At 37.1% G+C, this 19,339-nt stretch overlaps 1 protein-coding gene across 2 annotated transcripts in view; it reads right to left on the reverse strand.

Annotated features, from left to right (window-relative positions):
- Positions 1-19,339, reverse strand: part of LOC128249055 (uncharacterized) — an 85,253-nt gene that overhangs the window by 19,858 nt on the left and 46,056 nt on the right. For both annotated transcript variants that reach the window (XM_089359604.1, XM_089359603.1), the window contains exons 2-3: positions 7,866-7,952; positions 4,562-4,602 (exon numbers count right to left, since the gene is read on the reverse strand). In XM_089359604.1, coding sequence (XP_089215730.1) covers positions 4,562-4,602; positions 7,866-7,952 — 128 coding nt within the window. The remainder of the gene's footprint in view (positions 1-4,561; positions 4,603-7,865; positions 7,953-19,339) is intronic.

A 19,339-nucleotide genomic window follows, 5' to 3' on the forward strand; every position in this document is an offset into this window, starting at 1 on the left:
GTGTGTGTGTGTATTTATCCCTTATGTAATACATCCCTGTCAAATTCCTATTTGATTCTCTCTTGTCTCTTAAATACTATCTCATCCCCATTACCTATCTGTCAATCATCTCTATTGTTCTTGCTTTCTTTCTCAGTCACCTATATGCTTACCATTCATGCTCTCTCTGCCTAATTTTCTGCTATTTTCTGCCATGTAGCTACAAGCGCCATTGGCTCTGTCAGACCCTCTCGTCTCTCAAGTACTCACTCTCTCCACTTTGACTTCTCTCCTATTCCCTGCATCATGTCACCTGTCTAGTGAGGGAGAGTATTGAAGATGTGAACATTCTACCTCCATCCTATAAACCCTACCTCATTCTCCCATTCAGACTCCAACATATGGAAGGTAGTATCAGACCTGTTCGTATCTGATATACCCAACCATTACAATTTCTGTGTCATCAACCATCACTACTTCTCCTCCAGTTCATTTGCTATTGCCATCAGTCGTCTTTGCTTATCATCGCCTTTTACGTATACTATCTCTCGATCTCACTCCTGCACTAAGAAACAAGCAACTACCATAAGTATCTTTCTTCCATTACTCTTTCAGCAGTGTCACTCTTACATCACTCCTACTTAATGACACTCATACTACAGTTACTCTATTTTTTCCATCATGTGTTCACATTTCTTTCCTTGCTATTAGTCATGTTGCCTTGATTGAACAGAGGCATCTCAGTGTTGAGAAGGTTTTTTTTACTTTTGTCGAGGATATGAAAATTATTTTAATGTTGGCAGAATGATAATATGAATCTAGTACATTTTGTAAAATGGTTAATACAATGAAGAGTATCCATTGGCAGAAAGGATGCCAAAATTTTGGAATATATTAACAAGATGTGAGTCTCTGACCTATCTAGAGGATGAATACGGCTGAATAAGAACTAATTTAAATAATGATAACTCATCCTACCCATGTCAACATGTAAAGCAAATTTAATATGATATTGACAATGAAGTGTACACATAAATACATATACGTCTATATATACATGTGGTATATGTGAGTGTGTGTCTGCATGTGTATGTGGCCTAATGGTTAAGGTGTTATTCCTGGTAAATACTCAAGAATGGGTTTACTCAGTTAAGTGATGTGAATTCTTCTAGTGCTTCAGTAGGTACTTGTGGAAATGGCAATATTTCACGTAGTGATCTGGTCTATCATTCAGAAAGTCTATGGATTTATTAGAGTTAATAAGTATGAGGCTATACATAACTTATAACATTTTGTATGATTTCAGTATGACTTGCATCTCTCAATTATAATATGACACACACATACACACATACATTAATGTATTCATGCATACATATATTTATACAGTGAACATTCATTTATATATATATATATATATATATATGCATAGCTAAATAGATTGATAAATAGACATAGATATAATATATAATCCATAACATGAATATATATTTCATAATATACATAACATATATAAAACATAAATGCATGCATACACACACACACACACAAACACACACACACACACACACACACACACACACACACACACACACACACGATCAACATCATCACCAAGAACATCATCATAATTTTACATTTGTGTGTCATGTTCTCATTCGTTGGGCAATATATAATATATATGATATTTAATAACATATATATGTAATTTATATGTGTATGTGTGCATGTATATAATATTTATGTAGTGTATAGTTAAATATGTATCTATATAACATATGAAATATATAACATATAATATATGCAATATATAAAAATATATCATAAATATATTTGTATGTGTGTATGAAGTTGTATGTATCATCATCATCATCGATATCATTAGAAATAACATCATCATTTCCTGGATCTTTGATGGGTTGGCCTGGAAGATATCTACCTATCTATCAATCTACATGCACACACACACACACACACACACACACACAGACACACACAGAGACACACACACACACATACATACATATATATAAACATACATACATAATACATACATACATACATACATATGTATATGTATATATATATATATATATATATATATATATATATATATATATATATATATATATATATCGTGGTTTCAATTCCTAGACCGAGTGGTGCATTGTACTCTTGAGCAAAACACATCATCTCATGTTGTCCTGTGATCATTTCGCCACCTCATGTGTGGTACACCGTGCACCTCTTCAGGCAATGTCGATTTAATGGAGAGAGATAGCTAATGTGTAGCACAAGCATTTGATCACTATAAACAAACCATTTGTGAAGGTTGTTTGGCAAAAGCGGAATGCTCATACGTCATCTTCGACAGGAGAGTGTGCATATGTACATTTACATACTCACACACACATACACACATGCATTTGTGTGTGTGTGTGTGTGGTGTGTGTGTTTGTATATGTGTATGTGTATCTTTCATTTTACTTGCTTCAGTCAGTAGACTGTGGCCATACTGGGGCACCACCTTGAAGAATTTTTTAGTTGATTGTATCAACTCCTGTACTTATTTTTAAAACCTAGTACTTATACTACCAGTCTCTCTTGCTGAACCGCTAAGTTATGGGGATGTAAATACACCAGCACCAGTTGTGAGGCAGTGGTAAGGGGACAACCACAGACGGAAAAACACACACACACATATATATGTACACACACACACACACACACACATATATAAATATATATACACACACATACACACATGCACATATATATGACAGGTTTCTTTCAGTTTCAGTGTCAGCCTGGGGCTATAGTAGAAGACACTTGCTCAAGGTGACACTCATTGGGACTGAACCCAGGACCATGTGATTGGGAGGCAAGCTTCTTACCACACAACCACACCTAATAATGCACTACATGCAATTCTGGATAATTTGAAATGCAATATAAAGTCTACAATTGTTGATAACTTTAACTTCATCTTAGTGTCTTTTATTTAAAATATTCCTTCTATAGCATCTCTTTATCGCCTTGTGCCTGTCCTCTTGTTAGGAATCCTCTTTGGCTTCTTCTAAGTAGACTAGTAAGAAGACATATCTATGAGGTAGATGATGATGATCATAGTGAAGAGGATGATGATAATAAAGATTATGATGATGATAAAGATTATGATGATGATGGTGGTGGTGGTGGTGGTGACGATGTCGATGACAAGGACAATGATGACAACGGTGATGTTTAAGACAATGATGGTGTTGGTAATGATAATGTAGATGACAATGACAGTGTTGTTCATGATGATAATGATGACAACGCCGACGACAACAACAACAACGATGATGAGAATAACGTTAGTGGTGGTGATCATATCATTTGGTATGGCTACATCAATGATCTGACAGTATTTGTCTCTCCTATTCACTATGACAATATCCAGCCGACAGTGTTCGATTACACGATCCATCTGAAAATCATGGTCCCAGAGTATCGTTACTTTTCCATTCTCCTGCATAACTTTATTTGGTACATGATCATATCAGTTCTCTGTTACTTCATATTCGTATCTCATGCATAAAAGCCAAAGATGTTACACACACACTTTATCGTTGTAGCACTTGTATTCTTTTTGTGCAAGGATCCCACATTTACTTACCAAGTGGGTCACATTTTCCACGCTCTTTCCACAGAGTCTGCATTTCTGGGTGTCAGAAGTTTTATAGATGTTATATTTCACTAACTTGGTAGTGAGAGCCTGGTCTTGTGCAGCAAAGATCAGGCTTATTATTATTATCATTATCATTATTCTTATCATTATTATTATTATTATTATTATTATTATTATTATTATTATTATTATTATTATTATTATTATTATTATTATTATTGAGTGAGAGAGCAGTGCGTGCCATCAAAGTGACACTGGGGTAAAATATACGAAGCCCAATATACCCATTGTGACTACCCGTCTGATAAGGGTACACCAGGCACATGCATCACAACCATATGTACGCGACATGGTGATCTCATATCAAGATAAACAGCGCATGACCTCGCAGGTGGGGCCCAGTTAGAATTTTCTTCAGCTTGAGTAGCCCATCTTGCTCAAATGGTCCTTGAATATGGTTTGTTTAAGGATGTTGAGCAAAACACTCATGTTTCCAAAGGTGAATTATTCAAACTCCAAAGAATTCCTCTCAACACATGGCTATGATGCTCCCCCCTACTTCTGCTCATGATCAGAGATGCACATATTGTCAGCCACCAAGGGACATGCTCAACTGGTTAAGGTCAAACAACTGACAAGCAAATCTGTGGTATTGAGCAGAATATTTTCTGTGTTATTATTATTATTATTATTATTATTATTATTATTATTATTATTATTATTATCATTATCATTATTATTGTTGTTGTGATTAAAAGTGTTGATAATGATGATGATGAAGATGATGATGATGACGACGATGACGACGACAATGATGACTTGTTAAATCAGTTAGGAATCCCACCCACCAAAAAGGGAAAAAAATTAAAATGTACAAAATAAAACAAACAAGCATAATAAACAATCACATACCTTGTTTGGAGAGTGGTGGTCCTTAATAGATTCAGAAATCCCTGAAAAGAAAAAAAAGTTAAATTAACACTTTGTATATTCATAAATCTAAAATGAAATAAATTAGGTTTAAATTATGAAGGTCAAACTGGTTCAATAATTTGAAAATACAATGATAAGAAGACTTTCTAATTTCAGCACCAGGCCAGCAATATGAGTGAAGGAGGTAAGTTAAGGTCTTTGACCCCAGTATTTGGCTATGCTCAAGCAAAGGTTTTAAGTCAAGGGTGGTTTACACAACACTGCAATGACTCACATTCATAATATCAAGGAACCTGGATACAAGCAAAGTGAAAGATAACTGGTTCAGTGGAACAGAGGGTCTTATATACAAGCTGGCCTTCTTTTAGATTCATCATCATCATCAATGCTTTAACCACAAACTCCTGTATCCTTGATGTCATTCATCATCATCATCATCATCATCATCGTTTAACGTCCGCTTTCCATGCTAGCATGGGTTGGACGATTTGACTGAGGACTGGTGAAACCAGATGGCTACACCAGGCTCCAATCTGATTTGGCAGAGTTTCTACAGCTGGATGCCCTTCCTACCGCCAACCACTCAGAGAGTGTAGTGGGTGCTTGTCACATGAAAATCAACATCACACAGTGATTGACCACAATGGCCCATTGAATTGCAGTCCATCTGACAAACTGCCATAGTTTCCATCTACCCAAATTACACTTACCTAGGCTTTAATAAAAGATGCATGCAAAGAAATTGAATCTAGAATCTCAGATTGTGAGATAAACTTAGTGAGATTCAGTAGTGATGATGTGTCCACATATAGAAGAAGCGGCCAAAAAAATCTCTCTTGCATTTTACAGTTTGATAAACATTACAACTGAAAACACCAGTTATACATCAGCTTAAACCACAATATTAACTGTTAAAAAAAAACATTGAAATATTAGCTACACGATGACACTATTATCATTTTCCTATCTTCCCTAGCACCACAACAATAGTCATGTAAAATACGGGAGGTTTTTCTGCTGCACACTGTTTAAGGCTATGAATGTTAACTGAGTGTTAGTGTTACATGCATATATTACACTTTTTTCTCATTCATTTGTATAGAGAAAAGGTGGAATGATTTTTTGCATTGATCAGTGTTCTTCTGACCAGCTGGCTGCCAGCTTGTTTTTGTTGGCAACCACTCCTTTATACACATTGTAATTGATTGATGCAGTTGTTGCTGTTGTTATTATTATTGTGACTGCTGCTGTTGTTGTTGTTGTTGTTGTGGTGGTGGTTTAGCCACAGGTCAACCTGGTAAAAACAAATCTACGATCACAAGCATTCAGAATGTGACAATCCCATCTTAATTTTTGTGTGTAGTGATATCTAGAACTACATCATTAACTGTGTATTTCCTTATATATATATTTTTTTAAAGATAGTATGGTGTGATTTGGTGGAGGTGCGTGGCTTAGTCGTTAGGGTGTCAGCATCATGATCATAAGATTGTGGTTTCGATTCCTGGACTGGCCAACGCGTTGTGTTCTTGAGCAAAACACTTGATATCACGTTGCTCCAGTCCACTCAGCTGGCAAAAATGAGTAGCGCTGCGATGGACTGGCGTCCCATTCAGCTGGGAACACATACGCCATTGAAACCAGGAAACCGAGCCCACGAGCCTGGCTAGGCTTTAAAAGGGCGCATTTATTTATTTTTTTTTTTATGGTGTAATTTGCAGGAGAAGGAAGATTTGGCTGCTATTTCTAACAATTTGTGTGACAAGGTATGTACTCCTTTATTGGTTTATCCTGATGTCCTTTTGTACATATAGGCAGAGTCTATAAAAGAAGAGATCAGCAAGTACATCAGTCCAAGGCCTGGTCAGACAAGGCAGAACCTGTGACCTAACAGAAAAGAAAATAACTAAAAAAATCTCACTCCCCTCTGCAATTTTGGAAGGACTCTCCCCCTACCCAGTGGGGGTAGGGTGAGGGAAACTAGGAGTAGACTTACTGTACCTTGACAGCAAAGAATATTGGAAGGAGTATGGGAGAAGGAATATTGCCTTACTTTTTACTCCATTGTGAATTGGAACTTTGTCAGACAATTTTTTCATTATAGACAACCTGAGCCTTTATATCTTGGTGCAACCGCTTAAACATACAGACAAACAATGATGGGTACCTGACATTTCCAAGCATTGTTCACAGTGCATCCCTGTTAAATGTATCAAAAGCTTTCATTGAATCAACAAAGACTTGATACAAAGGCACCTACTGTTCAGTGCATTTCTCTTGTATCTGTTTCACAGAGAATCTCATGTTGATTGTTCCTCTACCTCATCTATAGCTATTTTGTGATTTACAGATGATTGTGGGACACATATCTTCCATCAATCTATTCAAAAAACGTCTAGCAAGAATGTGGACTATGAGGACAGTGTCTGTCATCCCAATAGCTGTAGGCGTACTTGGAGCACTAACAACCAAGTTTGAGAAATATGACAGAGAAATTGGAATTGACATGAGAGCAAGCCCAAAAAACTGCTCTGCTTGAGACAGCAAGGATTTTGAGGCTGGTACTTGGATGTTAAATGTCTTCCATGATAATTAACAACCAGGTATCAAAGCTTACAATGTGCAGAAAGAGACTCTGTGCAACCTCTGACAACAGGCTGCTGTTCACTCTCACAGAATCAACCAGAGTAAACAAGACTGAGTACTCTCAGAAATAAAACAATAATAATAATAATCTTCTAATAGGTGCAGGAGTGGCTGCGTGGTAAGTAGCTTGCTTACCAACCACATGGTTCCGGGTTCATTCCCACTGCGTGGCACCTTGGGCAAGTGTCTTCTACTATAGCCTCAGGCCGACCAAAGCCTTGTGAGTGGATTTGGTAGACGGAAACTGAAAGAAGCCCGTCGTATATATGTATATATATATATATGTGTGTGTGTGTGTGTGTGTGTGTGTGTGTGTGTGCATATGTTTGTGTGTCTGTGTTTGTCCCACCACCATCGCTTGACAACCAATGCTGGTGTGTTTACGTCCCCGTAACTTAGCGGTTCAGCAAAACAGACCGGTAGAATAAGTACTAGGCTTACAAAGAATAAGTCCTGGGGTCGATTTGCTCGACTAAAGGTGGTGCTCCAGCATGGCCACAGTCAAATGACTGAAACAAGTAAAAGAGAGTAAAAGAGTTCTCTGTTTCATTCCACTTTTAGAACACGTACTGCTGCAGTTAGTACAATAATAACAACAATAAGGAAAAGTGTATATCAGTGTAAAAATTTAAAATACCTTCCTCTGCCTGAATGCTTTCATTCTGATCTGAGAATGCTGGGTTATCAAGAGGTTTTGCTCTGGGAGATTTTCTCATATGTTTAACTGTAAATAGAAGTAAAAAAATAGAAGAAGATCAATTATAAGGATTCTTTACATTTACACAAGACATCTATGATTAAGGCAAAAAAAAAAAAAACCCAAAAAACCCCAGACAAACAAAAATACAAGTATGACCAGAAAAACCACGTAACTGTAATCTTTTGTGATTATCTTTATTTAATAATAGTTTCTATAACTGTTGGTCCATTGGTGGATTTCTCCAAACATGTTTTATATTATATAGATACAAGGGGAGACTGAAAGACACATACACAGAATTAACATTAAAGGTACTAAATAAGTGCATACTAGGCTTGGTGACAGGCAATGAGTAAGAAAAGCACTAACCAATTAATTAATTAATGGAACAGTTACCACCTCAGTCATTCTTGTTAGACCACAAAACCTATTCATTATTTGTCTGATTACTGTTATATTCTGTGATTAATGTACCAACCTAACAATTGGTGAATGAAAACATTGTGCCATTTTTAAGTGGTGTCAACATAAAAGCAGACATGAAAATGAACACACACAGACATACACACAATATATATATATTGATATATATTGATATAAATATATATATTGATATATAGGCGTAGGAGTGGCTGTGTGGTAAGTAGCTTGTTTACCAACCACATGGCTCCGGGTTCAGTCCCACTGCGTGGCATCTTGGGCAAGTGTCTTCTACTATAGCCTCGGGCTGACCAAAGCCTTGTGAGTGAATTTGGTAGACGGAAACTGAAAGAAGCCCGTCGTATATATGTATATATATATATATGTGTGTGTGTGTGCGTGTGTGTATGTGTGTCTGTGTTTGTCCCCCCAACATCGCTTGACAACCGATGCTGGTATGTTTACGTCCCCGTAACTTAGCGGTTCGGCAAAAGAGACCAATAGAATAAGTACTAGGCTTACAAAGAATAAGTCCTTGGGTCGATTTGTTCGACTAAAGGCGGTGCTCCAGCATGGCCACAGTCAAATGACTGAAACAAGTAAATGAGTAAATGAGTATCACAGCAAGCTAGCATAAACCTCACCCTCAAAGATCTTTATCCTTTACAGAAAGAAAACAGACCAATGAACACAGCTATATATACCTACACCCCCAGAACAAAATTATACACCAGACACCGCTACACATACCACATACACCCCATCCCAACAGGAGCACCACATTAATAATGCATACTTTTCCCACTTCAAAAAAACTCATGTCAGCTTCACAGCATACCCAACCAAGGCACATGACTCCTAACCTAATCCTCTGACCCTTTTTTGTTTCACCCCCTTTTCCGCAGAAAACGCTGACAGGTTGTGCTAATCCACGTCTGACAATAGAGAGCAGATGCCATATTTTCTTCCATATCACCTAAAACTGATGAGCATAAAGTTATATAATCGGATTGTTACCTAACACTCCATTCCATTCTCTATGTGAAACTAACTGGTAAGATTAGCTGTGATAGCTATTTAATACTATATATTTCGGATAATGTACTGATATATATACATATATATATATATCATCATCATCATCATTTAACGTCCGCTTTCCATGCTAACATTATATATATGTATATTTATATGTATCTCTCTCTCTCTCTCTCTCTCTCTCTCTCTCTCTCTATATATATATATATATATATATATATTGGTATATGCACCAGTTCACTCAGCGGTTGAAATGAGTTGTAACATTACTAGTGCCAAGTTGTATTGGCCCCTTTGCCTTTCTCTTGGATAACATCGGTGGCGTGGAGAGGGGAGGCGAGTATGCATGGGTGACTGCTAGTCTTCCACAAACAAACCTTGCCTGGTCTTGTGCCTGGGAGGGGAACTTTCTAGGTACAACCTCATGGTCACTCATGACCGAAGGGTGACTTTACCCTTTACCCTTACTTTTTCCAGTGACAGTGTTCATACAAGTGAACCAAGTGGTTAAGCTGTTGAGCTCACAATCATAATGCTGTGAGATTGAATTCTGGACAAGGCTGCAAGTTATTTCTTTGAGCAAGGTACCTCATTTTACAATATTCCAGTCTCTGTTTCTGTTTCTATCTGTTTGTCTGATTCTCTCTCTCTGGTCTTGAATTTAGGTCTCACTTGGCTTGCTGGGTCTTCTCACGTACAGGTGGTGAGGCACAACCTTCGAACATTAGGTCTCACCGAGGCGATGACTTCTGACTGAGACCTTTGGAAATCACGTTAATAATAGTAATAATCCTATCTACTACAGGCACAAAGAATAAAATTTGTGGGGAGAGGGCGAGTTGATTACATCCACCCCAGTGCTCAACTGGTACTTATTTCATCAATCTTGAGAGGATGAAAGGCAAAGTCAACCTTGGTAGAATTTGAACTCAGAACATGAAAGTGGACGAAATGCTGCTAAGCATGTTGTCCGGCATGCTAGTGATTCTGCCAGCTCACCACCTTGGCTAAAAGACACATTATTGGACATATACATAAGTAACACTATGCACCCACACACACACACACACACACACACACATACGTACAGAAGTATACACACATGTATACGCATACAGACAATAGACTGCTGCACTTCTGGGCCAATCAATTGCAGTCCAAGCAATAGATCAATATAACAGAATAAAACATACTTCTAGGTTATACACACAGTCCTGCTTTCCAAACTGGAACAGCTATCTCACAGTCAATACACAATAAACCAACACCCCCACCCCACCCAAACACCCCACCCACACACATACACACTTATATATGTTTTATTAAAATTGTGTCCACCATATTTTTATACAAGATGTTGACACTCATTAAGAGTTTGACTACTGTATTCTAAGTTACTTTGTTATGATCCAATGAACAGATAAACCTGGATGTGTGTGTGTGTGTGTGTGTGTGTGTGTGTGTATATATATAAATATATATACATACATAGGCGTAGGAGTGGCTGTGTGGTAAGTAGTTTGCTTACCAACCACATGGTCCCGGGTTCAGTCCCACTGCGTGGCACCTTGGGTAAGTGTCTTCTACTATAGCCTCGGGCCGACCAAAGCCTTGTGAGTGGATTTGGTAGACGGAAACTGAAAGAAGCCTGTCGTATATATGTATATATATATGTATGTGTGTATGTGTTTGTATGTCTGTGTTTGTTCCCCCAACATCGCTTGACAACTGATGCTGGTGTGTTTATGTCGCCGTAACTTAGCGGTTCGGCAAAAGAGACCGATAGAATAAGTACTAGGCTTCCAAAGAATAAGTCCTGGGGTCGATTTGCTCGACTAAAGGCGGTGCTCCAGCATGGCCGCAGTCAAAAGACTGAAACAAGTAAAAGAGTAAAAGAGTAAAAGAGTATACATGCACACCCTAACCTAGTGGTTAGGGTTTTGTACTCGTGATTGCAAGATCGCGGTTTCAATTCCTAGACCTGGTGGTGCATTGTGTTCTTGAGCAAGAACACTTCATCTCGCATTGCTCTGCAATCATTTTGACACCTGACGCTTGGTGCACCGTGCACCTATCCAGACAATGTTGATTTGATGGAGGGAGTGTGCTAATGTGCAGCATGGGTTGGACGATTTGACTGAGGACTGGTGGACCAGGTGGCTACACCAGGCTCCAATCTGATTTGGCAGAGTTTCTACAGCTGGATGCCCTTCCTATAAAGAAATCACTTGTGAAGGTTATTCAGCAAGTTGAATGCTCATACATCATCTTCAATGAGAGAATCCATCATGTATATTATTCTTAAAGAAAAATGTTGTTGACAGTGACTTCGAAATTTAGGCCAGTTAAGCCATCACTGGATAATGGCTTAGCTGACTGAAACTTTGAAGTACCTGTTGTTTAAGAATAATAAATTTGTACTCTACAAAGTATAGAGTAACCTACTAGAGTAATGTAAAATTAAAGATTTTCTAACTAGCTGCTTTGCTTGTTTTTATTACAACTGAACATAAAACAAACATTAATGTAACTACACACACACTGTTGGTGATTCCTTTTCTTTCTTTGGATTCCCCCCACTTCTCCTTTCCGACAAAGAACTATGCTTGAAATGCCAAAACTTGTCTCTTTTTATTGAGCAGCAAACTAATGCATGTCCTCTCGTTCTCTGTAAAATTTATGATTCGACTATTTGAATTGTTTGTTTATTTGAATTGATTTTATATATATGTGTGTGTGTGTGTGTGTGTGTATACATACATACATATATACACACATATATATATATATATATATACATATATATATATATATATATATATATATATATATATATATATATATATATATATATATATATATATGCATATATATATACATATATATATATATATATATATATATATATATATATATATATATATATATATATATATATATATGTATGTATGTATTTATGTACATAGATATATATTGATATTTCAGTTATTGATATTTTGCTTAGGCATTGCGATACTAATAACCTGCTGTTAGAACTCAATATACTTATGCTTCAGTATGAAGTGTCAGTCAAGTACAGAACAGTAATAAGAAATTAGGATGACAAAGGAGTAAATAATTATGTTATGAATTTCAGTAGCTTACAGCTGTTTCTGCTAGAAGATGCAATGCACTCATAGTTGAATGCTTGAGTATCTATAGCTTCATCAGAGCTTCAAACATATATATATATATACACACACACACTCACACACATATATATGCTCCCCATCCACCCACATACTCCACCCCACATATCTTTTATCTTTTACTTGCTTCAATCTTAGACTGCTGCCATGCTGGGGCAGTGCATTGAAGAACTGTAAGTCAAGTGAATCATTAAGTTATGGGCGATGTAAACACACCAACACCAGTTGTCAATTGGTGGAGAGAGAGACAAAGACACACACATTCATATATATATATATATATATATATATATATATATATATATATATATATATATATATATATATATGTATATATATATATATATATGTACATATATATATATATATATATATATATATATATATATATATATGTACATATATATATATATATATATATATATATATATATATATATATATATATATATATATATATATATATATATATATATATATATATATCGTCGTCGTCGTTATCATTTAACGTCCGCTTTCCATGCTAGCATGGGTCGGACGATTTGACTGAGGACTGGTGAAACCAGATGGCTGCACCAGGCTCCAATCTGATTTGGCAGAGTTTCTACAGCTGGATGCCCTTCCTAACGCCAACAACTCCGAGAGTGTAGTGGGTGCTTTTATGTGCCACCGGCACAAGGGCCAGTCAAGCGGTACTGGCAACGGCCACGCTCGAAATGGTGTATTTTCCATGCCACCTGCACAGGAGCCAGTCCAGCGGCACTGGCAACGATCTTGCTCAAATATGTATGTATATGTGTGTGCGTGTGTCTATAGATATATGTATATTCATTTTACACGAGCGTGCTTGTGTGTGTGTGTGTGTGTGTGTGTGTGTGTGGTATGAACATGTCTCTACATGTATATGTCTCTACATGTATACATACACATATATATGACAGACATGTGAGTGCTTCAAAAATCTGTCCTTTTTGGAACAGCTCATATTCATAGAAAAGCACTTTCTATTAATATTTTTTTGTTAAGACTTAGCAGTCTTTCATCTTTTGTACTAACAATTGTTCTAGCTCACCACTTAAAAAAAAATAATAATAGCTTCATGAGGACAGCAGTTTTGAGAGGCGGGGTTTAAGTCAATACTATTTATCCCAGTGCTTGCCTCATACTTTATGTTATCAACCCCGAAAGGATGAAAAGTAAAGTTGATCTTGGTAGGATTTGAAATTGGAATGTAAAGAGCGTAGGCGCAGGAGTGGCTGTGTGGTAAGTAGTTTGCTTACCAACCACAAGGCGATGCTCCAGCATGGCCACAGTCAAATGACTGAAACAAGTAAAAGAGTAAAAGAGTAAAAGAGCTGCAACCAACACCACAAGGTATTTTTCTGGCGCCAGAATAATTCAGCCAAAAAAAATGGCTTCTGATTTAGGTAAAAGACCAGTGATTTTGAGGGGAGGGGGTTAGGTGATACATCAACCCAAGGACTTGACCAGTACTTTATTTTAATGACCTTGAAAAAATTTCCATGGGAGGTAAATTTAAAAACTATAATAAAGCACAATTGAAAAATATAGACTATATTTCAAAATAGTCTGTTATTATTTGGTGAATGGAGAACTGTAAAAGAGAGATTATATCAATCATAGGTAACTTTCATTGTCTGCCATCTGTCGTACATATGTCAATAATACTACAATGAAGTTTTGAAAATAGTCTAACTGAATATAAATGTCATGACAGTATATTTATGCTTTGTTAATAGAGATTTAGATAATATCTCTAAAATGCCTCACAGTTATTTCTTCATAAAAACACAAAGCTGTTCTCAGTGAGAACTGAAGTCGCTCAGCTCACTTCTTGTGAAGGACGGCTTTGCCTGTCATCCTGTCAGGGTCAATAAAATAAAGTGCCAGTCAACTACTGAAGTTGAGGATACTGACTAACCATTTCCCACCAAAATTCTTGACCTTGTGCTTAAATTAGGGGCAATATGAGGTAGTGTATTAATAGAATAATCATTAGAGAAGCAGAGAAAATTCTTTGTGATATTTATTCTAGTGCTTTATGTTTTGAGTTCAAATCCTTCTGAGGTCAACACAGCCATGCTTGTGCTCCTTTTCCCATCTGACATGGGTTCGATGGAGATGTATTTAAACCCAGTACTTTATAACCAGATGCCAATCATACCTATCTTTCAAGTAAGGATATTTTTTTCAAGGGCCTTTGAAAGTACAGGCTATAGGTTGTATTGTTTACATGTTTACAGCTGATGTAATGTAAACAGGACATCGCTGTTTAGTTCAGTGTCTTGTGAAGATGCAGAATATTAATATTCATATACACACACGCACCTGAGGGGGCTTGCACTCAGTTTCTGTTCTCCAATTTCTACTGAGAGGGCATTGGTCAACCTGAGGCTATGAAAGAAGACACTTGCCCAAGGTACCACACTGTGAGTGAATCCATGTTTTCTCAGAATATTGGAAATGAATGACATTCATTTATTACAATCACACAATGTCAAGAGAAACACACACACACATGCGTGCACACACATACACACGTACTTGAACACACACATACAAGTGCGTACACACACACACATAGACACAGACACACACACATACACACAGACACACACACATGCAAATGCGTGCACACACATACACACGTACTTGTATACATACATACAAGTGCGTACACGCACACATGTGGATACAGATACACACACATACACACACACATACACACAGACACACACACACATATACACACAGACACACACACACACTCATGCGTGCACACACATACACACGTACTTGAATACACACATACAAGTGCGTACACACATAAATACACATGGACACAGACACACACACATGGACATGGACACACACACACACACAACAGGGTTGTTTCAGTTTTATCTTCAGTTCTACATACATCAAATGTAAATAATGTAGGGTTGTTTCAGTTTCTGCCTCTGAAATCTACCCACAAGGTACTGATTGATCTGGATCTATAGTAGAAGACATTGGCCAAAGGTGCCATGCAGTGGAATTGAACACAAAACCATGTGGTTGTGAAGTAAACTTTTTTTAACTGCATAAGGAATGTTTGAAAGAAATGTTGTCAATCCTACTGCTGCTATACAGGGTGTCCCAGAATTAATTATCTACGTCAATGAAATTAGGCAAATATATAAAAAAATTAAAAGAATTTTATGTTTATTACTCTCTTTACTCTCTTTTACTCTTTTATTTGTTTCAGTCATTTGACTGCGGCCATGCTGGAGCACCACCTCTAGTCGAGCAAATCGACCCCGGGACTTATTCTTTGTAAGCCTAGTACTTATTCTATCGGTCTCTTTTGCCGAACCGCTAAGTGACGGGGACATAAACACACCAGCATCAGTTGTCAAGCAATGCTAGGAGGACAAACACAAACACACACACATATATATATATACATTTATACGATGGGCTTCTTTCAGTTTCCACCTATCAAATCCACTCACAAGGCTTTGGTCGGCCCGAGGCTATAGTAGAAGACACTTGCCCAAGGTGCCATGCAATGGGACTGAACCCGGAACCATGTGGTTGGTAAGCAAGCTACTTACCACACAGCCACTCCTGCGCCTATACTTAATTATGATACCAAAACAAATAGATTTATAAACCTTATATCAAAAATTAATTGAAAATTTTCAACATGTGTTCCATCTGTGTCCCTACAAATTTCAAATCTATCAATAGCATTCCAAAACACATTTTGAAGCATTTCAGGAATTATCTCTGGCACTGCTAACTGAATGCATTTTTAAGTTCAGCTAAATTAATGCTCCATCCTGGAGATGAAGGTAGAGTAAAAAATGATTGCAGCCAAATCGGAAAAAGTTATCATGGACAGATAAGCAGGATTCAACAGGAATGAAAATAAAATTATTTAAAAAAATTATTAAAATTATAAAATCATAAACAAACTAAAAAATGTATTCACTTTTAATACATCATCATCGTCATCATCATCATCGTTTAACGTCCGCTTTCCATGCTAGCATGGGTTGGACGATTTGACTGAGGACTGGTGAAACCGGATGGCAACATCAGGCTCATATTAAACATAATAAACTCAAATAAAAGTACGTTTTTAAAAAAATTGTCTTGATTTCACAGAGATAGATGGTTAATTTTGAGACATCCTGTATATTGTAGTTTTTCTCAGCCTGCTACTGTGTTGGCTACAAGTTTGGTTGTATGGAACATTTAGTTGTGGTCGGGTTATCTATAAACCTGTTTGTCTTACATATGACACACAGGACACACACAAACACTTAGAATAACTTACATGCAAGCAGAATAATTTACACACACAAACACTTAAAATAACAGAATCTACAGATATCTTACAACAAAGGTGTAATAAGCACTTATATATAATTATACCATAAAACAAATAAAAACAATATAATACACATACATACATTTATATATATATATATATATATATATATATATATATTTGAAAATAAGTCTTATTAAGTAGCTATTCAGATGCAAATGAAACTAAAAATAAGAGCTAATAATGTCACAGGTATATATATGTGCGTGGGTCTGCATGTGTGTATGTATACATCTGTGTGTTGTTTGTCTGAATGCGTACATATGCATGTGCATATATATATATGAGTCTGTGTCTGCCTCAATGATAAAAGGACATGAAGCAATGTAAAAAAAAAAAAGAACAACATCTCTGTACAAAAGGCAAATTGTTTGAATCTTATAGTGAGAACCAGGTCGTAAGCATTTACAAGTTCCCAAGGACATCCTTTACAAAAGCTCACTCCTCTGTCATTGAATCATGAACCTACAATGAACAGTGAAGGAATGAGGACAGAGCCTTGCTGAAAATCAACCTACATGCTAAATTGTATGCAAACTTGTTGCCAATCCTAAACCCTGCTCATACTAGTCATATGCATGAATGAAACAGTTCTTTGAAGCCATTTCTCTGACCAAATTTTTCAAGTCTCTTTTCATTGTTGTTACAGAATAACAGACCGAATTACAAACAATTTTGTTCAGGTTAACAAATGCACAATAGAAATGTTTGTGCTTAGCTTGGAATTTCAGGTAGCTTTCTTAATATGCAGATATGGCTGTGTGAATAAGGGGGTTGGCATTACAACCACGTTTTCAAGTTCAGTTCTATGGCGCCCCACTTTGAGTAAGTTGTCTTCTGTGAGTGGCTACCCCAGGCTGATTAATGTCTAATGAGTAAATTTGGTTGAGGGAAACTTCAAAACCTGTTGTCACAGTTGTGGCTGTGTGGTAAGAAGTTTGCTTCCCAACCAAGTGGTGTCAGGTTCAGTTACACTGCAAGGCACATTGAGAAAGCGTCTTCTATATCTCAAGCCAACCAAAGCCTTGTGAATGGATTTGGTCGATGGAAACTGTGTGTGTGTATGTATATATATATATGTGTGTGTGTGTGTGTTTGTCCCTCACTGCTTGATGACCGGTGCTGGTTTGTTTGCATCCTTGTAACTTAGTGGTTCAGTAAAAGGGACCCACAGAATAAGTACCAGACTTCAAAAATCAAGTACCGGGGTTGATTTGTTCAACTAAACCTTTCAAGAAAGTGCCCCAACTTGTCCTTGGTCCAATGACCGAAACAATTAAACGATAAAAGATAGGGCAACCACTGGGATGACTTTTGTCTCCTTCTGATATCTATTCTGTTTTTAAAAAGAACATATCCATAAGAGATGTTAACTCTGGATGAAAACTACAGTAAATCTGCCTTGCACTGATGTATTTACATTAATTGATATATATCATCATCATTGGCATCGTTGTCGTCGTCATCGTCATCGTCATCATCATCATCATCATCATCATCATCATCATCATTTAACATCCATTTTGCATGTGGGCATGGGTTAGACATTTTTTACTGGAACTGGTAAGCCAGAGAGCTTTCACCAGGTTTCAGTCTGATTTGGCAAGGCTTCTACTGCCGGATGCCTTTCCTAACACCAACCATTCCAAGAGTTTCAAATTTTTGGCCCAAGGTAAGCAATTTCAAAGGAGTGGGTAAGTTGATTATATTGATCCCTGTGCTCAAATGGTATTATTTATTTTATTGACTCCAGAAGGATGATAGGCGAAGTGGACTCAGCGGGATTTGAACTCAGAATGTAAAGACGAAATGCTACTAAGCATTTTGCCCACTGCGGTAATAATTTTGCCAGCTTGCTGCCTTTACATTACTTATGATATATTGATGATTATTTTAATTTATTATTACTTCTCTCCCCACCTGAGCCAATCATGTTTTTCCCTCTAATGCAAGACTCCTTTTTCTGTCCCTCAGTGCTAGTCCCCCACATAGTTGAGTGGGGGTCTTGCCTTGTAAGTTACTTGGTGATCTCATTAGTGCTGGTGCCACATAAAAAGCACCCAGGATGCACTGTAAAGAAGTTGGCATCAAACTATAGAAACCGTACTAAAGCAAGGCTTGGTGCTGTCTTCTGACTTGCCAATTACCGTCAAACCATCCAACCCATGCCAGCATGGAAAAACAAACGTTAAAGTATGATCACCTGTTGTTTATGATAGATCATCATCATTCATCCTAATGGTTATTCACTATATCAGTGAATGTTTTCTTACATACTAGAGGTGACAAATCTCATTTAAGCAAGTGACTGGGTGCAAGTATTGTTGGCACTCCGCCGCTTACGACGTCGAGGGTTCCAGTTGATCC

The sequence above is a fragment of the Octopus bimaculoides genome, chromosome 11 (genome assembly GCF_046866305.1).
Source record: "Octopus bimaculoides isolate indiv1 chromosome 11, ASM4686630v1, whole genome shotgun sequence".
Taxonomy (NCBI): domain Eukaryota; kingdom Metazoa; phylum Mollusca; class Cephalopoda; order Octopoda; family Octopodidae; genus Octopus; species Octopus bimaculoides.